Below are 25936 nucleotides of genomic sequence, written 5' to 3' on the forward strand. Positions count from 1 at the left end.
CCTAGAAACAAATAACTGGGAGCTCATCAGGGACTTGAGTATCTCATGACCTGCCAAAACCATTCACACCCAGAAAAGAATAGTCCAGCGCATACCTCTGTGTGAAGGTGATCTCATTTTGTTGGAAGACTATTGTCAGGATAACAGGTAATATGTTTTGAAATAAATATAAGTGGACAACCACATATTTATGTCTTGCTAGTTTCAAGTGACCAACCCACAAGTTCGGGTCAATATCTGAGAATTTAAAATTCCCCATTATTAGACATTAGACTCTGATGAGTACAGGAAACAACTATACAGAGAAATATACTGCACCAGTAAGTCAGAATGTCTAATAATGGGCGATTTTAACTTCCCACAATTGTCAATCAATTCGGCCCTGGACAGATTCTGCGAGGCTCACAGGGTAGAATTTTTCTCACCGTGGTCTGTGTTTGTTAACAGGAGAGACTGCTTCTAAAGGGATCAGATACACTTAAATAAAAGGGGTGCAACAATGTTTGCTGATGGTATCGTGGCAGCATTAGGTGGGTCGGAAAACTACTAGCTTGGAGGGATTTGCAGACTGAAAGATTAGCAGTAGCCGCAGACAGAGGTGAAAGGGATTGTTGCACTGCTTCTATTAGAATGGAGGGCAGGGTGCTGGGGTTTTTGGTGGGGGTCATCACAGAACAAATAAATACATGGACTGTGTTAGGGTAACTAAGAATAAGAATAGGTGAATGTATACTTGCATGTAGACCAATTCTAGGAGTATAGCAAATAAATTTGATGGATTTGAAGTGCTGGTCAAGGCATCAAAGGCGGATAATGTTTGGATATCAGAGATGTGGTGTCACACTGATATAAGCAGGGCAGAATTGGAATTTCTGTGTACAATTTTTACAGAAAGAATAGGAAGGGAGGAATATGGAGGGGTTATGCTGTTAGTTAAGAAACACACAAAATCTAAGGAAGTGCACCCAATTGACATGTGTGGACAGTGCAGTGTTGAATCAGTTTGGTGTGACATAATCACTGGGAAAACCAAGTTGAGAGTAGGAGTGTGTTATAGGCATAATGAGTCTGATGAGCACAACGTACAACTGTACAGAGAAATAGTGTGCCAGTAAATCAGATTGTCTAATAATGGAGGATTTTAACTTCCCAGTATTGACTGGATCTTGTGGGTTGGTCACTGGCAAACTAGCAAGAATTTTCTGGATTTATTGGATGATTGATTTCTTCAGCAACATATTAGAGGTAACAAGAGAGATTAATACTATTGATCTGGTTATCAGCAATGAATATTCGTGCATTAAGAATTTGCAGCTAAAAGAACCACTGGGTGGCAGTGATCACACTGTACTGAAGTGGGATTTACTTTAGCATTAGCATTAGTAGAGGCATTTGATGCAAGAAAGCAAGCTTATGCATCATCAGCCAAAAAAAAAAAAACAAATAAATAAATAAAAAATAACCACTTCCACTTCACCCCTCTGTTCGTTCGAAATACCTGTCCAGCTGAGCCTTAAACTTATTTAGGCTATCAACTTCCACGACAAGGGATGGAATTCTATTCCAGCAACCAACCACCCGCTGGCTAAAGGTAAATTTCCTCACATCTATCCTACATCTGTCTTTCCTCAATTTGAATTTATGCCCTCTCAGGTGATTATTCTGAGCAAGAGGAAGAATCCCATCAGCATTGAGCATGCTCAAACCATTCAAGGCTTTATACACCTCTATCAGATCACCTCGCCGCTGCCTAGTCTCCAGACACTGTAATTTGCAAAACATAAGCCTTTCTTCGTAAGAGCACCCCTTTGTTCCATTCACTAATCTTGTTGCCCTTCTCTGTACTCGTTCCAGCAGCTCTACATCCTTCTTGAAATGAGGCCTCCAGACCTGTATACAGTACTCTAGGTGCGGTCTGACCATTGCCTTATACAAGGGAATAATCACATCCTTATCCCTGCTAGAAAAATTCTTATATATCATCGACAATACACCGTGAGCTATTCTTGCAGCCCGTCTGCACTGCTCAGAAAACTTCATATCTGCCTGCACAACCACCCCCAGGTCCCTTTCATTCTCTACCACTGTCAGTGTAGTACCACAGAGTTGATACGTTGCTCTGGGGTTGCTGTTTCCCATATGTAGTACTTTACATTTGTCAATGTTAAACTTCATTCGCCACCTCCCAGCCCATCTGCTCAACCTTTCCAGATCCTGTTGCAGTAGCATAGTGTCAGTAGTGTCCTTGACAACCCTGCCAACCTTCGTATCGTCTGCAAACTTGGACATTAAGCTTGATATACCATCATCAATATCATTTATAAATACAGAAAACAATAATGGACCCAATACTGAACCCCGAGGGACTCCACTAATAACATTAGTCCACGATGAGCAGTGGCCATTGATTACCACTCTCTGTCTTCTCCCCCTCAACCACCCCTTTATCCATAGCAGCAATTTGCCTTCAATGCCACACTGCTCCAATTTGTGCAGCAGTCTTCCATGTGCAACAGTATCAAAAGCCTTTCTAAGATCCAAGTATATAATATCAAAGTTATTCCCTGCATCCAGTTCTTTTGTGACTGCATCATAGTATCCAATCAAATTGGTCAGGCAAGACTTCCCCTTAACAAAATCATGCTGTTTCTGAGCTATAACTGAAGTCTTGTCTAGATGATCCTGCAGTGCTTCTTTAACCAGTGCCTCCATTAATTTTCCAGGAACAGAAGTTATACTAACAGGTCTATAATTACTTGTTTCGCCCTTTGATCCTCCTTTGTGAATTGGGGTCACATTTGCACATCTCCAGTCCATGGGTACTTCCCCTGAATCCAAGGAAGCTCTCATAATTATGGCTAAGGGTTTGCTTACTTCCTTTGCTGCTTCCTTTAATATAACTGGATAGATCACATCCACCCAAGGTGCCTTTCTTGTATGTATCTTCAACAATTTCTCCTCCACTTTACTCTCAGTTATTACAAGATTCTCTAGCTTACTGCCAGAGTTGAATATACCTCTGGCATTCCCCTCGCTGAATAACTCCTCATGTGTGAATGTCGATGCAAAATATTCATTCGGTTTGTTAGCTACCTGAGCAGGATCATCAACAGTTGATCCATCGATATCAAGTGGACCAATCTGATCCATCCGCTTCCTTCTAGAGTTTACATAAGTAAAGAACTCTTTGCTGTTTTTCTTTGCATCACTTGCCAAAGATTTCTCATAATCTGCCTTCGCCTGCCTAACCTCCTTTGTAACTTGGTTACAGATCAACTTGTATCTATCATAGGCTTCTGTGTCACGTGTTGATTTGTATGTATCCCATGGATGTTTCTTCTCTACCATATGCCTCATCAGTTCATCTGACATCCATTTAGGCCTAAACCTTGAACAATATTTCTTAGTTGGTATGTAAAGCCTAGTAGCTTCCAAGATAAGTTCTTTGAATGCTTCCCATTTTGAATTTGCTGTTGGTAACATCATCAGTTGGTCCCACTATAGAATTTAAATACTGTCTCAGTCCATCGTAGTCGCCTTTACGAAAGCAATAACCCTTCCCTTCCCTTTACCCCTAATGGTAGTTACCTCTTTTTGTAAATCCCACTTCCGCACACTGTGATCACTGCCACCTAGTGGTTCATTTACCTGCAGATTCTTATTGTATGAAGAATCACTGCTGATAATCAAATCAAGAGTATTACTCCCTCTAGTTGCCTCCTGAACATGCTGATGTAGAAAACAATCATCCAATAAATCCACAAAAGCCTTGCTAGTGTGTGAGTGACCAGCCCACAAATTCCAGTCAATATCTGGGAAATTAAAATTCCCCATTATAAGACTCTCTGATTTACTGGCCCACTCTATTTTCCCGTACAGTTTCTTATTATACTCATCAGAGTCATTAGGCCTATAGCACACTCCTACTCTCAATTTTGATCTCCCAATGCTAATGTCACACCAAACTGACTCGACACTGCACTGTCCAGCAATGTCGACTGGCTTCACTTCCTTGGATTTTATGTATTTCTTAACTAATAGCATAACCCCTCCTCCCTTCCTATCCTGTCTATCCTTTCTGTAGACATTGTACTCCCTAAATTCCAGTTCTGCATTCCTTATATCTGTGTGACACCACGTCTCTGAAATCCCCACAATATCTGCCTTTGATGTTTTGAGCAATACCTCAAATTCATCAAATTTATTTACTAAACTCCTAGCATTGGTGTTACATGCAAGTATACATGCACCTGTTCTTTTTCTTAGCTACTCTAACACAACCTATGTGTTTATTTGTACCCCAATGATTCCCAGCAGTCTCTGAAATATCCTGCATCTTATTTTCCAGGCTGCGGCTCATTCCAATAGAAGCAGTGCAAGAATTACTTTCATCTCTGCCAGTGGCTACTGTTAATCTATTAGTCCTTGTATTCCCCCAATCTAGCAGTTTTCCGACCCACCTAACACTGCCTCGATAGCGTCAGCAAACATTCTTGCACCCTTTCTAATTAAGTGTATCCCATCCCTGTAGAAGCAGTCTCTCCTGTTAACAAGTACAGACCAGGCTGAAAAAAATTCTACCCCTTGAGCCTTGCACAATCCTTCCAGGGCTGAATTGATCGACAGGGCTCTCATCATATACTCCCTCCTATCGTGTCTGGGCAGAATTGCGGATACTTTCAAATTCAACCCTAATTCACGGCTTTTTTTCAACAGTGACCTGTACTTGTTAAGTAATTCCGTCTGTCTCCTACTCTTAATATCATTAGTGCCAACGTATACAACTATACCACCTTTTGTGCCCTTAAAAGATGATATCCGCTCTACAACGTCATCAACCTTTGCCCCTGGCAGACATACCCTGGTCCTGTTCCACCTATCCTTTTTACAAAGCATGTTTCCCGTTTCCCTGACAATAGAGTCACCAACAACTACTAGTTCCTTTGGGACCAGCGCATTCTGCTTTGGGGGCTGCCGCTGTGTTGCGCGATGACCAAGTGCAAGCTCTGGCATTGGTGTGGGCAGCTGAGAGCTTGATGGGCCCCTCACTTTTAATCCTTCGATGGCATCCGCCCTGTCCTTCAAGCTCTCATATAGGCCCATAACAATGCTGAGTTGTCGGCTGATTTCCTTACACTCCTTGCATCGTGCACACACAAAGACATCCCCCATGGCAGTATCATGTCCCGTACCTGACTGCTCCACAAACGTCAAGCAAGTAGTGCATTTTAATAGGCTGTGATTCAGAGGGCAGCTGCCCCCCTCAGTTCTCCTCTGACCCACAGCACTCCCATTAGCTTGAGCCTTTTGCTTTGATGCTCTGGTCAGAGTCATGATTTCGATTTAATTTCAATAAAATGTACAAAATTAAAACACTAAACTTATATCTCAACACAGTTATAACACTATATTTATGTTTCAGTATCGAGTGTTATCTACGAAATCCCTTTATATAACTTTCGTTTCAAGTTAAGTATTAATTATTTATTTTTTACTAATTATTTATGTTACGTAACCCAAGTCATTATATGTATAGTTAAAAGTACAATTTAATTGACAATGAAGTTCAGCAAGATTAATTATCTGACATAATTGACAATATTATGTACTATACTATACTATATTAAGCTTATGCTATCTATTTCGAGATATTTTGTATTGCGTTACAATGGCAGCAATTATGAATGGTAAACACGTGGATTTGATACCCTTTCCGATACTAAATAATTACCTACAAAATCTCTATCTAAGTTACTTTAATCTAAGTATTGTAAATAAGAATATAAAACTACTCTAGAAAATAAGTTAATATGCCAATTTAAGCTAATAAAACAGAAAATAAATCAGAAAAAACATTTTTTTTTTTTCAGGAGCGGTAAAAATGTACGTCTGCACAGGATACTCTCGTTCTCGTACTCTTGATATTACTACTTAAAGATATTACTACCATCAGCGGTAAAAGGGTTTTTGCTTTCATAGAGGTGACTAGAGTAGTCTCAGACAGTTTTAAATTCTGTACAGTTGGACCATCTGATGTTGTCAACAGCAAATTCTAAATGGGAAGCATTCAAGGAAGTAATCATGGAAGCTACTAGGTTTTTCATACCGATTAAGAAATACTGTTTTAAGTTTAGGCCTAAATGGATATCAGAGAAACTAATGAGACTCCTGGCAGAGTCTCATTAGTTACTCTGACAATGCATGGGATGCATAGAAATTATCAGGAAACACAGACACCTGTGAAAGATATAAGCTAGTCTGTAATCAAATCACAAAAAAGAATAGGCAAGTCAAGGCAGATTATGAGAAATCTATGGCAAAAGAAAAACAGCAAGGACTTCTTTAGTTATATGAACTCTAGAAGGAAAGAGGATGAATCGGATTGTTCAACAGGATATCGATGGCACGACTGGCGATGATCCTGCTCAGAAAGCTGATAATCTGAATGAGTATTTTGCATCTATATTTACACACGAAAAGTTATTAAGGGAGGGAAATGCCAGAAGTTTATCAAACTGTAACAAGGTGCTTAATGATTTTGTAATAACTGAGAGCAAAGTGGAGGAGAAATTGTTGAAGATAAATGGAAGAAAGGTACGTGGGGTGGGTGGGATCTATCCAGTTATATTAAAGGAGGCAGCGAACAAAGCAAGCAGACCCTTAGCCATAATTATGAGAGCATCCTTGGACTCAGGAGAAGTCCCCATGGATTGGAGATGTGCAAATGTTTCTCCAACCCAATTCACAAAGGGGGACAAAGAGTGACACAAGCAATTACAGACTAGTTTGTTTAACTTCTGTTCCGTGAAAATAATGCACTGACTGGTTAAAGATGCATTGCAGGATCATCTTGACAAGACTGTATTGATAATTCAAACACAGCATGCATTTGTTAAGGGAAAGTGTTCTCTGCAAAATTTTATTGGATACTATGATGTGGTTACAAAGGAACTGGATGCAAAAAATAATTTTGATATCATATAGTTGGATTTCAGGAAAGCTTTTGACACTGTTGTGCACGGAAGACTACTGTACATGTTGGAGTATTATGGTATTAAGGATAAGTTGCTACAATAGATGTGGGGGTTCAGTGGGATAATGAATGGATATTGCTCTTTGTGAACTAATGTTTCTGATGGTGCCCCTCAGGGTTCTGTGTTGTGCCCATTGTTGTTTTTTTTATCTCTTAATGATATTGATGAAGATATATCAGGTTTAATGTCCAAGTTTGCAGATGATGCAAAGGTTGACAGAGTTGTAAATGATAGCAATTACAGTATGCTGCTGCAACAGGAGCTAGAAAAGTTGACAGATTAGCTTGAGAAGTGGCAACTGAAGTTTAACATTGATAAATGCAAAGTACTGACTGCATATGGGTAGAAGTAACTCCAGAGAAACATATGAACTGTGTGGTACTACACTTAGGGTGGTAGAAAATGAAAAAGATCTGGGAGTAATTGTGCAGTCAGATATGAAATTTTCTGAAAAATGCAGACAGGCTGCCATATCAGGTCATGGTGTATTGTCAATGATATTCAGGAATTTTGCTAGCAGGGAAAAGGAGGTGATTATCCCTTTATATAAGGCAACAGTCAGGCCATGCCTTGTGTACTGCATACAGGTCTGGAGACTTCATTTTAGGAAGAATGTAGAATTTCTTGAGTGGATGGAGAGAAGGTGAAGTGAACAAAATGGTGGTCTTACCAAGAAAGACAACCAGGCACTAATATTATTGCTAAAAAGGCCTCTGTGGTCAGGAAATCTATCCATATTTGATGCCACTAACTCTGACGAATTATATCTTTATAAAAATATAAATGAAATAAAATTACAAATAAAATTAAATAAATAAGTAAAATCAACTGTAAAGTATAGATTAAAATTGTTAAACCAAGTTTTATAGTACTACTATAAAACTGAAGCTTTCAGTAGCATCTGCTGCCTTCCTCAACATAAGTAGTGCTGCATCAACAATTCATTATGAAACACTAAGCCTTCCCAGCAGACCCAGAATGTACTATGGTACCTGCGCATACTCCATTTTTCATATGTTAGCTCCGGAAGTGGTACGGGACTAACATTCATCCCTATCCAGGATAACGGTCTCGAACATTACATGAATCCTGCAACCCTTATCCCTGTTCAAGCTAAGATCACCCTAGGAACAAATCCGTAGGCTCTCCAACCACTTCTGGTTTCAGAAATCTTGTACCTTATCTGTAATTACAGCTCCTTTGGCTATTATACCATGCCCGTTTCCCAGGCATATTCTGCCACGGCCGACCCTGAGACATCGGCCAACCTAAGTGCCTTACTGTGCTCCCCCAGTCTATCACGTAATCTGCGCTTACACCTACGTATCATCCCCCACAATCCAGGCACTGAATTTTATAAACAGCCACACTGTTGTCAACTTCCACAACATGGTCTTTATCCGCTGCCATCACTGTGCGCAGCTGCCGACCCGGAAGCTGCACACAACTTAATTGGTATGACTGTAAAATGTGGGCTATTGGCTGCGACATGCCCAGATAGTAGGAATGTACACGGTGGGGCCAGGTACTCCCTACGAGTACCATATCCACAACAACCTTCAATCCGAGGTATCCACATCTCATAAGGTCGGCCGTGACCCGCTTGATTTCTTCCTCCCTATCCTCCGAGGAAGAGCAGTGCGACCAAGCCTAACCACACTCTTCTTATGACCTACAGTCTGGGCAGAACCAAAATGAGTATGCTGGGCCCGACACATCTTCCTAAACACTCTTGTTTTTAATTGTCGGCCCACCCTATAAACCCAAACATCCTAAAATGGCAGAGCGCCCCCACGCTCGTCCGCGGAGGTAAACTTTATACAAAGTGAGCCATGATTAAGCCAATTGAGAAACATCTGGCCCATGTCCCCTACATAGTATAGCGAAAGTATCGTCCATATACCTCTTCCACGTCCGTAGGGGTAGTGGACCAGAGGAACTCAACATCCTATCCTCAAATTCTTCCATTGCTAAATTAGCAATGAATGAGCTAATAGATGAACCAATAGCCACACCCCAGATCTGCTGATACATCACACCTGCAAATACCATAGTGGTGCTGGACAAACACAAGCTAACACCTTCACATATGTCTTGTACAATCAAATTCATCCTATCTCTCAAAGTATTATTGCCCTCCAAGGCCTTTCGAACACAGTTCAAAGTGTGATCCACTGGAATGCACGTGAATAATGACACCACGTCTGATCCTGGGCAAAGCGTATAAATTCCTGACTATTCCTCACTGTCCAGCCAGTCAGGCCCAAAACAGGAGAAACCAAACCCGCCAAGAATCTGGAAAGCGCGTACTTTGGGCTCCCAACAAACGATACAATTGGCCTCAACAGTACACCTACCTTATGCACTTTAGGTAAACCATAGAATCTGGGTAATTTGCAACCCGATGCACACAACCTCAAAGAAACTTCCTCCGATATCTTGCCCGCCTTGTACCACTTCTGTACCAGTTTATTGTTCTGTTATACCAGCCTCACCAAAGGATTCCTACTCGCCACTTTTACGGTCCTGCCAATTACGTTGTGTGCAGCTTCCGGGTCAGAAGCTGCGCACAGTGATGGCGGCAGTTAAAGACCCTGTTGTGGGAGTTGACAACAGTGGGGTTGTCTATAAAATTCAGTGCCCAGATTGTGGGGGATGTTACGTAGGTGAGACTAAGTGCAGATTACGCGATAGACTGGGGGAGCATAGTAGGGCACTTAGGTTGGCTGATGTCTCCGGATCGGCCGTAGCAGAACATGCCCGGGAGACCGGGCATGGTATAACATCTGAAGGAACTGTAATTACAGATAAGGTAGGGTTTCTGGAACTGGAAGTGGCTGGAGAGCCTACGGATTTGTTCCTTGGATGATCTTAGCTTGAATATGGATAAGGGTTGTAGGATTAATGTAATGTTTCAGACCATTATCCTGGATAGGGATGAACGTTTTAAAGTCATACAGCCTCGTGCCACTTCCAATCCTAACATATGGGAATGGAGTGTGTGCAGGTACCATAGTACATCCTGGATCTGCTAGTGCTTTGTAATGAATTGATGATGCAGCAATTCATCTGTTGCCTTCCTCAACTACTTATGTTGAGAAAGGCAACAGATGCTGCCCAAAGCTTCAGTTTTATAGCAGTACGGGTTTAACGATTTTAATCTATACTTTGCAGTCAATTTTACTTATTTATTTTAATTGTAATTTTATTCAGTTTTGTAGTAGTACTGGTTTAACGATTTTAATCTAATAAGTAAAATAAATAAGTAAAATCGACTTTACAGTCAATTTTACTTATTTATTTTATTTTATTTGTAATTTTATTTTATTTATATTTTTATGAAGTTATAATTGGTCAGAGTTGGCAGCATCAAATATGGACTAATATTATTAAACCATGTGTGTCAGGGTAGTAAACTGTACAGTGTGTCTCAAAAATATTGGTACAAATGTTTAGGGGAGGTAGGTAACATCTAAAGGAATGTGAATCGCATTGGAACCCATAACCGGAAACATCACGGGAAAGTAGTAGCGGAGGCACAAGACAGTGTCAATTAGTGGCAAACATTTATTTGACATAATATTGACAATGGAGTACGAGATGGATGCATTTCATGATGTTACAACAGATGCTCGAAGGTTCCACCATGAGAAACGATGCATGCGTGACACCGACGCAGCATGGATTGGCGGACACAGTCGAACACACCTGGAGTTTCTTTGACAGTAGCAGCAGCGCAGACGAGTCTCGCCACGAGATCCATTTCCGTCTCTACAGGCGATTCATGCACAATAGATTTGAGGGTCCCCACAGAAAGAAATCAAGGCTCGATAAATCAGGTGAGTGTGGGGGCTAGGCAACAGGTTCACCACAGCCAATCCATCAACGCCCAAAATGCCTGTTCAAATGGTCACGAACACACCTTCCATAATGGGCAGGCACCCCGTCATGTTGAAACCAAATGTTACGTCTGACATTTTCTGGAACATCGTCAAGTAACCCTAGTAGAACCTATTCAAGAAAGATCCAATATTTAGCAGAGTTCATGCGGGATGGTAACAGATATAGGTCGACTCACAGTCACCGACCATACCTGCCCACACATTTATTGTGAAGCGATGTTGTGCCGTATGGGGACGCACACCGAGTGGGTTGTCGTGAGCCCACACATGAGCATTGTGCTGATTGAATAAGCCTTCTTGAGTGAAATAAGCCTTATCTGTGAACAAAACATAGGCTTGAAAATTCAAGCCTTGAACACTTTCTTGAAGAAACCACTGCGCAAAAGCCGCACAACGCTCATGTGTGGTTTCACGACAACCCACACGGTGTGCGCCCCCATGCGGCACAACATCGCTTCGCAATAAATGTGTGGGCAGGTATGGTCGGTGACTGCTTAGTCGGCCCATACCTGTTACCATGCCGCATGAACTCCGCTAAATATCGGATCTTTTTTTGAATAAGTTCTACCAGGGTTACTTGACGATGTTCCAGCAAATGTGAGACGTAACATTTGGTTTCAACATGCAGGATGATCTTGGGAGAGCAGTAACTGATCCCTTTGGAGATGAAAGGGGTGTAAGGAGTCGTCATGCCAGACAACTGGTGGGCTATACTTCTTATCGCTGTACACTGTCTTGTTGCAGTGTACCGCGTGTCTGGCACGCTGTACCCTGCAACGAGACACTCCTAAGGCAGAGGCAACTGCATGTGTGCTGGTAGTAGGATTATTCTGGACGGCATTCAACACACTTTCTTCCATGTTGGGAGTTAGAGTCAAACGTGGTCTACCCGCACTACTCCTGTTACCTCTAAACGACCCATAATCGCACAAATTTTGATGCAGACGCGCAAACAAACGGTGGTCTGGTACATGTCTGTCTGGAAAGCATTCTCCATAAATTCGTTGAGCGGCTCGTCCATTGCTCTCTGGTAAGACAGCTCACAGTTCGTATATCGATATATGCGCTTTGTGCGGTGACTACTGCTTGAATTGGTAAACCAGTAATTTTCCCTCTCCCGAACTGATGAACAGCGCCGTCTACTGACTTATGGTGACGTTTCTAGTTATGGGTTCCTATGCGATTCACATTCCTTTATATGTTACCTACCTCCCCTAAACGTTTGTACCAATATTTGTGAGACACCCTGTAGAAGAATATTTAGTTTTAACTGTGTCTACTGTAATGTCAGGAGTGATCTCATTAAAATTGCTGAATTGAAACTTATATTAGAACAAATAATAAGGCTCACAAAAACATAGTGCCACTCTGAAATTGAGGACGATGAGTTCCACTACCTATGCATAATGTATTTAGGAAAGAGAGAAGGAATGGTGGGCTATACTTCTTATCAAAAGAAGCTTGTTACTGTTATTTGGTTTTTTTAGGAGCATTAGCAACTAAGGCCATATTGCTCTGGGATATATGGTGGTCATTCCCTGACCTGTCCGCATCCTCCATATTTGGTGGTGACAGGCTTGAACCCCGGTCTAATCAAGAAGCGTGTGCTACGCACTGCTGCTCCTTCCCACCTGGCTACGGAGGCGCCTTGAAAAGAAGGCCTAAGTGTCAAAAAAGCTTTTGGAGTCTGTAGTTACATCTGCCAGCATAGAATCTTTGTGGTTTAATTTAATTAGAATCAAACATATAATGAGAATTGGAGTAATCTACACACCAGAAGTTTGCAGGATCATCTAGACAAGACTGCAGTAATAGTTAAGACACAGCATGGGTTTGTCAAAGGGAGGTCTTGTCTGACCAATTTGATTGCTTACTATGATGTGGTCAAAAAGGAACTGAATGCGAAAAATAATTTTGATATCATATACTTGGATTTCAGAAAAGCTTTTGATACTGTTGCACATGAAAAACTGGAAATAATCACTGCCTCATTTTAGAAGGATGCAAATTGGAGAGGTATGGCATTAAGGGTAAGTTGTTACAATGGATAAAGGGATAGTTGAGTGGGAGACGACAGAGAGTGGTAATCAATGGACACTGCTCTTCGTGGACAAATGTTATTAGTGGTGTTCCCCAAGGTTCGGTGTTGGGCCCATTGTTGTTTTGTGTATTCATCAATGATATTGATGAAGGTATATCTGGTTTGATGTCCAAGTTTGCAGATGATAGAAAGTTTCGGCAGGGATGTTAACAACAGTAATGACAGTATGCTACTCCAACGGGATCTAGATAAGTTGGGAAAATGGGCTGAGAAGTGGCAACTGGATCTTAACATTGACAAATGCAATGTACTGCATATGAGTAGCAATAACCGAAGAGAAACGTACCAGTTGGGTGGTACTACACTCAGGGAAGTGGAAAAGACCTTGGGGGTAATTGTGCAGCCAAATATGAAGTTCGCTGAGCAGTGCGGACGGGCTGCCAGGGCAGGTCATGGAGTCTTGTCAGTGATATATAGGAATTTTGCTAGCAGGGACAGGGAGGTGATAATCCCGTTATACAAGGCAATGGTCAGGCCACACCTAGAGTACTGTGTACAGGTCTGGAGGCCTCATTTTAGGAAGGATGTAGAGTTGCTAGAATGAGTGCAAAGACGGGCAACAAGATTGGTGAGTGGAACAAAGTGGTGCTCTTACCAAGAAAGGCTTAAGTTCTGCAAATTGCAGTGCCCGGAGAGTAGGCACCTGCAAGGTGATCTGATTGAGGTGTATAAGGCCTTGAATGTGTTGAGCAAGCTGAATGCTGATGCGGTTCTTTGTCTAAGAACCTGAGGTGGCACAGTTTCAAATTGAGGAAAGATTGTTGTAGAATAGATGTGCGGAAATTTGCATTTAGCCAACGTGTAGTTGATTGGTGGAACAGGCTTCCATCTTTTGTTGTGGAAACTAATAGCCTAAATAAATTTAAGCCTGAGCTGGGCAGGCATTTGGAAACAAATGGAGGGATAAAATAAGTAAAAATTAGTAAAATATTTAAAAGGTGTGAAAAGGAAGCGTCTTGGTGAAGACTGCAGATTCAGAGAGAAAAAGAAAAGCAATATCGATAAACAGAGGTGGACTGGGTCAAAAATTCTTACCCTGGAAAATTTATATTGGCCTCATACTCACACCGGTCTCCGGCCCACCGGGGTTTCCCCGGTAAGGCTTATGGCCAGTACGCCTTTGTCGATAGAGAAAAAATATGAAATTGTGAAATGCTTTGGGGGGGTTGGAAGACCATGTGATATTGCATGTGCTACAGACCTAAATGAGGCAACGCCGAGAATTACAAAAAATGCAGAGAAAATAAAAACAACTTTCATAGCAGGAACAACTCATAAAGTGTAATTAAAATCCATTAGATTTAAGACACACAGAATTGGAAGAAATGGAACGGCTGTCATCTGTTTGGATAGAAAATTAAACAAAAAACAAGTTTGCTTACGATAGAAGCAAAAGCATTAGCAATATTTTATTACGTAATAGTCGTAATAAAATACTTACGTATTTTATTATAATTATTTATTGTGTTTGGTAATGTTTTGGTTACAAATGTGTGTTCAATCTTGGGTGGTCTGCACCTAACCCAATTTTTCCCATAGGGCCTGTTGTTTATATTGCACGAGGGTTTCTAGGAACACAACTATCGGGCTATACGAGGACTGACTGTATATGATATCAAAATTATTTTTTGCATCCATTTCCTTTGTAACTGCATCATAGTATCCAATCAGATTTGTCAGACAAGACTTCTCTTAACAAACCCATGCTGTGTCTGAATTATTACTGCAGTCTTGTCTAGGTGATCCTGGAATGCATCTTTAACCAGTGACGCCATTATTTCCCCCATAACGGAAGTTAAACAAACTGATTTGTAATTACTCATGTCACCCTTAGATCCCCCTTTGCGAACTGGGGATACATTTGCACATCTCCAGTCCTTGAGGACTACCCCTGTGTCCAAGGATGCTCTCATAAAAATTGCTAAGGGTTACTTTCCTTCTTTGCCACCTCCTTTAATATAACTGGATAGATTCCATCCACCCTAGGTGCCTTTCTTAAGTTTAACTTCTACAATTTCTATTCCACTTTACTCTTAGTTATTGCAAAATCATTAAGCACCCTGTGATAAACCTCTGGCATTTTCCTTCCTTAATACTCTTCATGTGTGAATGTAGATGCAAAATAGTCATTCAGATTATGAGCAGGGATTCTAAACGAGGCAAAAATTGGTTTTGGTGGCAAAATAATCATGGATATTACAATGGTTTCTGGCTCTCCAAAGTTCAAACCTACCAACAATATCTTATTCCTTAATATTTAATTTCTCTCATTGGGTTTTCTTTTCCTGCGAGGCAGCAACTGATGTTTAACACATAGGTAAATTATATTAGAAGTCAGTGAGAAATTTTTATAAAAGGAAGATTGTGGAAATGATTTAATCCAACCACCTTTGCTTTTCATAGGCATTAAATGCCTAAGTGCTTTCAGAGCACTTAGGCATTTAATGCCTAAGTGCACTTTCAGAGGTAATGTCTCCACAATCCTTCATGTTTGCACCTTTCTGACAGCTGTGAACCTTGGAGGCGGTGTTGTGTGCATGGTTTATTTATTTATTCTTTTGTTTCATTAGTCTCAATATATGAGGCATGAAAAGGATGAGGAAATATTTAAGTCTTTTGATTCTACTTTCTAAGCGGCAATTAGTATTGATTTATTGTTTCTTGGTGGAAATTTATTTTTGATCCGCAGTGCTTTTGTGAGTGACGTGGGCTATGAGAGTTAAATAAAAATGCTTTATTTTTTATTATTTGAGAATCTTTGTAGTTATTCAACCCATCATCAATCATGGCAAGTGTCGAAAAGAAAAAGTGTCAACAATATCTGATTAAATATCTAACTTATGGTTTTATTGAAAGCTCATTTGACTCAAGACAGCCTATATGTCTTATGTGTAATAGTTCTTTTTCAAATGAGGCTATGAAACCGTCAAGTCTTTTAGATCACTTAAAAAGGAAACATCCTGATTAAGTCGGTAAACGTATTGAATACTTAAAAAATTAAAACGAATTTTTAAGCCACGTAACACTGTTACTTCCTTATTTAAGAAGCACACACAAACAAATGACATGGGAATTATTGTGTCTTATGAAATTGCAGAAATCGTTGCTGAGACTTTTAATATACTAGAAGGATTTTGATGTATCACCTAGAAATTAGTCTCTAATGCAGGTCATATAACAGTCTCAGCAACGATTAGAATTTAATCACTGCCATTGAGCAGTGATTAAATTCTAAGATGAATCGATGAGATGTCACTTAACATTATAGAGTAGCTAATTGACAAACTAAAAATGAGAAAATTTTCTATTCATATTGATGAATCCACAATTACTGACAATAAGGCCCATCTAATGGCTTACATTTGTTATTTTGATGATTGTAAATTGCAAGAGAGATGTTTGTAAAATCTATAAAAACTGACTGTACTGTAGCATTCATTGTTGCTACTGTAAAATCATGGTTTGAAGAAAAACAAGTACCATTGGAAAATTTGCTATCCTGTGGCACTGATGGTGCTACCTCTACAATTGGAAGACATATAGGTTTTATATCCCATGTAAAGGAAGTATGTTCTAAAGTTCTTGCAATGCACTGATGGACTAATATTTTTTGTGACCCGATGATGTCGGTGCATTGTGCACCGACATCATCTGGTTGCAAAAAAATGTTAGTCCAGTTCATTGTCAATCTTTGTCAATTTTATTGTTAAAACGATCAATAAAATAATGTACATAGAAAATATGATCGTCTTTTCCGAAAATTTTATGTTGATAACGAAGAATAGTATTTGAGGCTTCTTTTACATACAGAAGTCAGATGGCTTTCTGAAGGGAACTGTCTAGATAGATTTGTAAACCTTTTTGATATGATGATCAGTTTTTTAGAAGCAAAGGGGAGACAGATTTAGGAAAAGAGTCAGTAAATAGAAAAAACAACATGTACTATTTATCTTGGATTTTTCAAAAACTTAATGAAGTATCATTTCAACTTCAAGGGAGATTAATTATGGTGATAGACTGCAAAAGCTTTAACTGAAAAACTGGAAATATTTGAAAGCTATTTAATAAGAAAACATTTTCATCGTATGTTTAGTTGAAATCAGTGAATCTCTCACCAAGAATTTATCTTAAGAATTATTCAGATCATTTGTGTTCTTTAAAAAGTGAAATGAAAAATAGATTTTCAGATTTATTTTCTTTTGAAGTGAAGCCATGGATGTTTGATCCAATTGGTTGTTATTCCAGGTCTCTTAGTGAAGAAATTCAAGAACCCATTGAATTAAAATGTAATGAAGAATTCAAATATAAATTCAAAACAGGTGGAATGGCTGAGTTGTGGGGATCAAAAACAACCAAACTTCTTTATCTAACATTGTGGTCTGAAATGTACTTCTTTGCTTTCCAGCGTCTTATATGGTTGAAAGTGATTTTAGTTCAGTAAATAAAATATTAACAAAGGAAAGAAACAGAATCGATATATGTTCAAGAGGAGATATTAGAATTAAACTTACTAACATCATACCGAACATTGAACTTTTAGTTAAGAAGCATCAGGCTCAGGGATCCCATTGAATAAAAGGAGTAAGCATAAAGTATTTTCTTGATTAAAATTTGACGGGGGGGGGTAATTAGGAAAAAGAATTGCCTACAAAAAGCCCTTTAGGGGGCGATAATTAAAAAAAGGTTGAAAAACACTGGATTATCAGCTTTCTGAGCAGGATCATCAACGTTCGAACATTCGATCTCAAGTGGACCAATCTGATTCATCCGCTTCCTTCTAGAGTTTCGATAACTAAAGAAGTCCTTCCTGTTTTTCATAGCATCCTTTGCCAAAGATTTCTTGTAATTTGCCTTTGCTTGCTTAACCTCCTTTGTGACTTGATTACAGACTAGTTTACATAGACTTCTGTGTTGCCTGATAATTTATATGCATCCCAAGCATTTTTCTTCTCTGCCACAAGTCTCATTAACTCATCTGACAACTGTTTAGACCTAAACCTTGAACAGTAATTCTTATTTGGGACAAAAAGCCTAGTGGCTTCCAAGATTACTTAACTTGAATGGTTTCCATTTAGAATTTATTGCTGGTAACATCATCAGTTGGTCCCATAGTATAGAATTTAAAAACTGTCTGAGACCGCTTTAGTCGCCTTTATGAAAGCAAAAACTCTTCCCTTTACCCCTGATGGTAGTTACATCTTAATTTAAATCCCACATCAGTACATTGTGATCACTGCCACCTAGTGGTTCCTTTATCTGCAGATTCTTAATGCACAAATAATCACTGCTGATAACCGTATCAAGAGTATTAATCTCTGTTTGGTTGTCTCTGTACCGTGTTGCTATAGAAAACACCCAACACTCACCCAATAAATCCACAAAAGTCTGGCTAGTGTGCAAGTGACCAACCCACAAGTTCCAGTCAGTATCTGGGAACGCCCTCATTATTAATCAATCTGATTTACTTGCCCACTATATTTCTCTGTACAGTCGTTTGTTATACTTATCAGAGTCATTAGGTGTATATTGTACTCCTACTCTCATTTAACTACTGCAAAATGTTGCAGTAGTTAAAGATCAAGGCCCAGGTTTTAATTTCAGAAGAGGAGACTTTGACAATTTAAGGCACTATATGGCATCTATTAATTGGGTGAATTGCACAGTGAGGACTAATACATTTGATTTCTGGAATATTAAAGCTTGTTTGTTATTTGGTTTTTAGGAGCATTAGCAACTAAGGCCATATTGCTCCGGGAATATGCAGTGGTCATTCCCTGACTTTTCCGCATCCTCCGTATTTGTAGTCACAGGCTCGAACCCCGGTCTAATCAAGAAGCGTATGCTACGCACTGCTGCTCCTGCCCACCTGGCTATGGAGTTGCCCGAATATTAAAGCAAAAATCATAGAAGTAATGTACTTATACATACCATTAAGAAAGTGTTGCAGGAAGAGGATTCTGAAATGGATGATTTTGGAGCTAGTTGGTCAAATAGTTACAGAATGACAAAAAGTACTGAAGCCTGCCTACAACAGGTATAAGTTGTTCTGTAATAGTACCACAAATAAGGTTAGGGAAGCCAAGTCTGCTTATGAAAACGTGCTGGCTAAGAGAGCAAAAAATGGGGACAAGGAATTTTTCATGGATGGGAATACTACAAAGAAGAAAGCAAATCGGATCGGTCCGATGTGTATTGAGTTTGGGAAAGCTTTAGATAACTCAGCTGATGTTGCTGATGAATTAAATAGGTACTTTGCTTTGTATTGGTCTCTACTGACAAAAAACCCCTCATGCTAAGAAGAGGCTGAGCCAAAGGAAACTAGTGATTTCAAAATTACGAATGGCTGTTTATTAGAAAAACATTCCAGCATAAAGGCAAGACACCCGGAGTTGATGGCATATACTCAGTAATTTTGAGGGAGAATGCTAAAGAGCATATCGAACCATTGAGATTAATTATTAGGGCATCTTTTGACTTAGGAGAGATTCCTTTGGACAAGAGAAGTACAATTGTATTTCCATTACATAAAGGCAGTTCTAAGAGTGAATTCAGTAGCTATAGACCACTTAGTCTGACTTCAGTGGTAGGGAAAATCTTAGCGGTAATGATTACGAATGAAATACAGGGATATGATGATTTTTTAAGGGAAAATCATATTTAATTAACTTGGTAGGCTATTTTGACAAAGTTACTCATGAGCCAGATGTAGGGAACAATTTCAACATAATCTATAAATATTTCTTGGCTAAATGCTTAAGAGTATGAAAAAGTTTGTTTATGCATGGGTACTGCACTTGCGTCACTTCTACTATCCAGGTAGTATGAATGCATCGTTTAATTATATCGCATATTATGATCACCTTCATGAGTTTCCAAGGTATTGCACTGCTTTGAATAAGTAATGCTTCACCAGTGGAGAAGACTAATATTACTTATTCTCAGCAGATACTTATTCTCTGCAGATACCACCACCCTGGTGGTATCTGCAGAGAATAAGTAACATTAACTCCACTGGTGAAGCGTTACTTATTCAAAGCAGTGCAATATCTCGGCAACGCGTTGTGAAAGTGATCACAATAAGAGATATAATTAAACAATGCATTTGTACTACCTGGGTAGTAGAATTAATGTAAGCGTGGTACATGTGCATAAACAAACTTTTTCAATTTCAACATAGTTATTTTGGATTTTAGGAAAGCATTTGACTCAGTCCTTGCTGAGAAGTTGCTGTTATAAGCTGGAACATGTTAAGATTACTGGAAGGATTCTAAGTTGGAATGCTGGGTGGCTGCAGGGAAGAAGGATTAGAGTTGTGATTAGTGGATATTTTTCAGATTGGTGTAACATCAGGAGTGACGCCTCTAAGGATCAGTTCTGGGACCACTGTTAATGTCGTTTATGATTTTCATAAATGACATCAACGGTGGGATAGAAGGCATGATATCAAAATTGGCACTGATCAGTAATGATTCTAACAATCTTTGTGTCATTTGCAAATTTTGATATCATGCCTTCTGTCCTATCGTTGATGTCATTTATGAAAATCAAGTGGCAGCTATCTTTTAATGCAGCAAAATGCATGTTCTTACACTTGGGGAATAACAACCCTAAAATAAATTATACACTTGGTGGGGTTGAATTAAAAACAGTAGAAGAAGAAGAAAGGGATTTGTGAATTACAATATATTTTTTTTTTTTTTTTATGAAAACCCCAAACACGAAAGGTATCAAAACCTATAGTACTTAGTACCGTGCATGGGTTGAAGGAGAAGTATGAGGGGGGGGGGGGATGCCGGAAACTTTGCTCTAGCCTCCAATAAGCAAAGTGGTGGTATTTCACCGGTTGATGAAAGTCATCTACCACCTGGGCAGATATGAAGTTTTCTGAGCTGTGTAAACAGGCAGCCAGGTAAGTCCATGGTGTTTTATCAATAATTTATTGAACATTATCCTGTAGAGATAGGGAGATTATAATCCCACTGTATTAAGACAATTCTTAGACCACATTTGGAATACTGTGTTCAAGTGTGGAAATCTCATCTGAAAAAAAGACATTGAGCTTCTCGAAATAGTCTGAAGACGGGCAACTTGCATGGTGAGGTTGGCAAAAGGACGACCATACGATGAAAGACTCAAATTATGTGGACTACAGAACTTGGCAACCAGGTACCTCAGAGAGGTTTGAGAGGTTTTTCTGATTGAGAGCTCTGAGAGAGGTTTGTAAAATGAGTGGAGGTGGAATTTTCACTCTTATAAAGAATTCTAGGACTAGTGACCATAAATTCAAATTACAGGGGAAGAGGTTTAGAGTAGATTGTAGAAAGTTTTCTTTTAGCCAGTGAGTTGTTGGTTTCTGGAACAAATTGTCTCCATAAATAATTGAGGTGGACAGTTTGAAAAATTCATGGGTCAACTGGATAGTTTCCTTTGTGAAGAGGGAAGCACATAATTTGTATATTATTTATTTATTTATTTATTTTTTTTTATACCAGTACAGCAAAAGCCTATGGCTTCCTTGCATTATGTGGTGAATAGTGATACTTACACTATGTATTTTGGCATCTTATTTGTTTTGTCATATTTTGATTAATCCTTTCCTGATCCTTGCTATCTCCCCTTTAAAGGGAGACAATGAAGATTATTAAAACCTTTCTTCCCTTTATTTTGCATTCAAATTGCAGAGTATTTTGCATTCAAACTGCAGTAATTCTTTTAAGTCTTATTACTCAACTGCTCTCTGCTTTATAGTTTACTTGTTTGAATAGGACTTAATTATAAAGCAGGGTTCTTAGGCTAGTAAATATTGAGATGTGCCCCTCCCCTGCTTTTGGCAAATAAGACGCAGTACTTAACTGTATTCATTTTTCTTTTCAATTCTAGCTATAGATTTTATAGGCTAAAATCAGAGTGTAAATGTCACTCCAGTGGTTTCTTACAATGAGATTATTGGCAGGATTCTCACTGTCAGTGATATCACCTCTACTATTGATGTTTTGCCCTTTTTATTGCCACATGATCCATAACTAGATTGAACAAAATGAAGATTATTAATCTTGTAAAGTCCTATATCCCATGAAACTTATTTGTGGCTAATGAAGTCCGAAATAAACAATCTTTAAACTGTTTTGCTAATTGAATAATGGGCATTGTTTTGGTTTCATTTATTTACATAAATCAGGTTTACTTTGATATTTGTTAATTCTATATCTCTTTTTTATTCTCTTTAGGTCAGCTGAGAAATGGCCACTGAGACTACCTTTGCAGTTAATGCCAAAACAACTTGTTATGGCTCCTAATTTGTCATCTATTTTGAAGAATGCATCTCGTCATGTTTTTCTTCATTTCACTCAGGAATCTGAAGGACTCCAAAAATTAAGCAAAATTATGGCTACAGGATGGGTAAATACTCTGTTATTTTTCATACACTGAACAAAATATTGTCTTACATTTAATATTTTAAAAATTATACCTTGGCACAGGATTGGGCAACCTTGTGAAGTAATAACATCTTGCACACTTCCTGGAAAATGTTGTCATAGTCATTCTGAAATGGATATGACACCATTTTTTTGTTGTACTACCCTTGCCATTTCTCATTTGGTTGTAGGTAAGATATTCTGTGACCAAATATGATTCATAAGGACATTCTGTAAATTTTCAATGGAGTTGAAGTTAAGTGCTTTTGCATTTTACCATCATGTGTTTAAATATTTCAGAACATGTCAGTTGTTTTGTAGTTGCATCATTATACTGAAGGTGTCTGTCATTTTGTTGGGGAAGAGGCTGTTTTATGGTGGGGCACATGTAATATTTTGTGACGCTTCAGTTTTCCACAGTTGGCAACCTTTACACTAGCACTGCACAACCTTGCATTGAATGGGTCTTCTGTTCCTTAAATTTCTATTATAGCAAAAAACTACCAAAGCTTGTTTCAAAAAGTTTTGCTTAAAACCTAATCCAACAGGCATTTCATCTCACAGGAATTCATTGGAAGCTAGATTTAGGCTCTGGGCCAACCATTCCAACTTTTCAATGTTCACAAACTTGTCCCATATCACATGTAGTGTTATAGTACTGATATTGACAATATCTATTTGTGTATTTACTTCCAGAATGCAGCTAACACATTACAGAATGCCCTAGTTGATCATGAACTTAATAGTTTTAGGCATTACATAAGAACCAACTGACATAGTCCAAACCAGCTGAAACAGTCCAGTATCATCAGATCACCTCCATCAAATTTCGACAAGATGACGCTGTACAACCAGAAATGAATATGTTTGGGTATGGGCAATTCCCATACCCAAACATATTCAATGAAACAAAACATTGTAATGAGATTCATACATAGTGTCAGCATCTGCTGCCACTATGCTAGGTACCATGAACATTGGGAAAGACACCATCCCAAACAGAGTTTTGTATTAATGATGCCATGATATTGGTCTTACACACAGCTTTCCTGTCACTAATCCTAAGGCTATGCAGCCCTTGTGGATGTTTGATGTATTAATAAATTTTTGTGGCCTTTTGGACCTGCATCACAATCATTTCAGCAGAAAATGCTTGAGGCATGAAATACTTTTAAAGTTTGCAAACACATTCCATGAGTTTGTGAGATTTTCCAGGTCTTCATTCATTGGGGTATCACACACTGTTTCCATCTTTAAATAACAGTGCCATGGCGAATTTTAGGAGGTTCAGACAAGTCAGAGCTGCATGCACATGCACAGGAAGATGTAGCAACCATCCACATTGAAAGTCTGTAAATTCCGATCTACAGGTGATCTACATTCTGGATTCTAACATGCTGCTTAACTGACAGTCTCACGTGATTTGTAATGTAGGTTTTGCTGATATGTATGTGCCAGGAGTATCCGAATACTATTGATCATATATTGTAGTCACCAGATTAGGATGAAAACACATCAAGCCATATCAGGCAGTTTCCAGAAAATTTAAAGAAATCCTCAAAAGCTTCCCCCCACTCCTGCCTCAAATGTAGGAATGCTGTGAAACATGTTAGCTGCCACTGTGGGAAAAGTTACAAAGGACAATTGTATCATAAACTGCATGCCAGAATTGAGTTGCATAGGGAGACCTGGTTAGGAAATATAGTGAAGTAGAGACATTACTTTCCACAGCTTTGGTGAAAATCACTTATTTATCAGAAATCCTACTATTTGGATCTATGAGTATCTTACTAAAAGAAAAGATACTGTAAAAAGGCCTTTATCATAGAGGCTACTTCCAACAAAAAGATGGAGGAATAAGAGAGTGATTCCTTTCCAATTCCATACTGGGCCCCACACCCCCAAACAGCAATTTACAAGATGTCACCTCCGTCCCCTCATAGATACTTTCATATACAGACAGATTTCAGTCTATCAGTCAACCTGCCAACCAGGATTCTACCACAGGAATTCTTTTAACATCTGAAACAGACTGCTAGCACCCACCTCATATGCTCATAAGAAGTGAAAAGCCACACCCAGTGTGAGGAGACTGTCCCATATTATCCAAAATTAAGCTTTTTAACACATTGACTCAGGGGAAGTCTCCCACGGACTGGAGATGTGCAGATGTATCTCCAGTTCACAAAGGGTAACACGAGTAATTACAGACCTGTTACAGACTTCTGTTCCAGGGAAAATAGTAGTCAGTGGTTGAAGAAGCATTGTGGGATCATCTAGACAAGACTGCAGTAATAATTCAGACACAGCATGGTGTTTGTTAAGTAGAAGTTTTTTCTTACCAATTTGATTGGATACTGTGATGTGCTTACAAAGGAACTAGATGCAAAAAATAATTTTGGTATCATATATAGTTGATTCCGGTTATTTGGGACACATCGGGACTAGTGCATTTTGGCCCGATTAAGCGGCTGCCCCAATTATCCGAAGTTTCACGTAAATAGTTAAAAATACAATGCCCCCCCCCCCCGCACTTTACAATTGGTTCACTGTACAATCAAATCACATTACGATGGAGTCACCATTGTAAAGTACCGTTCACTATAAAATGTGTAATAAGCGCCGGTCATTGTGATCATGTTTGTGAATTGAATTTTAATTCAATTAAACAGCGATTCTAATTAGCGAAAATAGGAGGAATATTATCCACAGGCTATAAAAGTAAGTATTAAGTACAGATTTACCCTTTATTACCATACCAATTAAAAAATTAAATAAGTGAAATTCAGAAAAATATACGTGATAATCGGAAGAATTAAATTAGATTTTATCGTACTGTAATAGGTACATACTAACTAAACTAGTTGACATTTCTGTTCACTGTCATTTGTGGGTGGGGGTTAAAATTTAAAACAGTAAAAAGATAAGCAATCAATAACAAAGAACACTGTACACACAAATTGCAAGTACCACGATACGCGCAAGTGAGAATGGAGTAACAAATTACGAAGCTTTAAAAATAAGGAATGAAGATAAGATTCTGAAAATTATTTTTTTTTATATGATTGAAGATTCCATAGAAGTGTAAACACATTTTACCACAATAAGCCACAGAATTCCAGCTGTAGGTATTATCGCAAATTCAATAATATTGAGTTTACTATCAGTTTATGGTAGATTTCACTAACACAAAAGCCCAATAAAGAGGTGACTGCTAATTGTTTTATGGTTGTGACCTCCAGAAATCCGACTGAACTACGTGGTACGGTCGGAGACAATCGTAGTTTAATCTTCAGTGCTGCAGTCTCCAGCCCCAATTAAACGGCATTTTGCCCAATTAAGCGAAGTAAACCCTGGCTATTTTCTCGATTGGGTTCTGTTTTTTAAGATTTGCCCCAAATAAACAGCTGCTCCGATTAACCAGTACCCCAAATAATCGGAATCCACTGTACTTGGATTTCAGGAAAGTTTTGGAACTGGAAG

General features: G+C 39.0%; 1 protein-coding gene across 2 annotated transcripts in view; it reads left to right on the forward strand.

Annotated features, from left to right (window-relative positions):
• LOC150077291 (mediator of RNA polymerase II transcription subunit 25-like) overlaps positions 1 to 25936 on the forward strand; it is a 763048-nt gene that overhangs the window by 306088 nt on the left and 431024 nt on the right. For both annotated transcript variants that reach the window (XM_090386696.1, XM_090386697.1), the window contains exon 14: positions 22265 to 22436. In XM_090386696.1, coding sequence (XP_090242822.1) covers positions 22265 to 22436 — 172 coding nt within the window. The remainder of the gene's footprint in view (positions 1 to 22264; positions 22437 to 25936) is intronic.

Source organism: Mastigoproctus giganteus, chromosome 12 (genome assembly GCF_048544385.1).
Source record: "Mastigoproctus giganteus isolate SK-2022 chromosome 12, ASM4854438v1, whole genome shotgun sequence".
In the NCBI taxonomy this organism is placed as follows: domain Eukaryota; kingdom Metazoa; phylum Arthropoda; class Arachnida; order Uropygi; family Thelyphonidae; genus Mastigoproctus; species Mastigoproctus giganteus.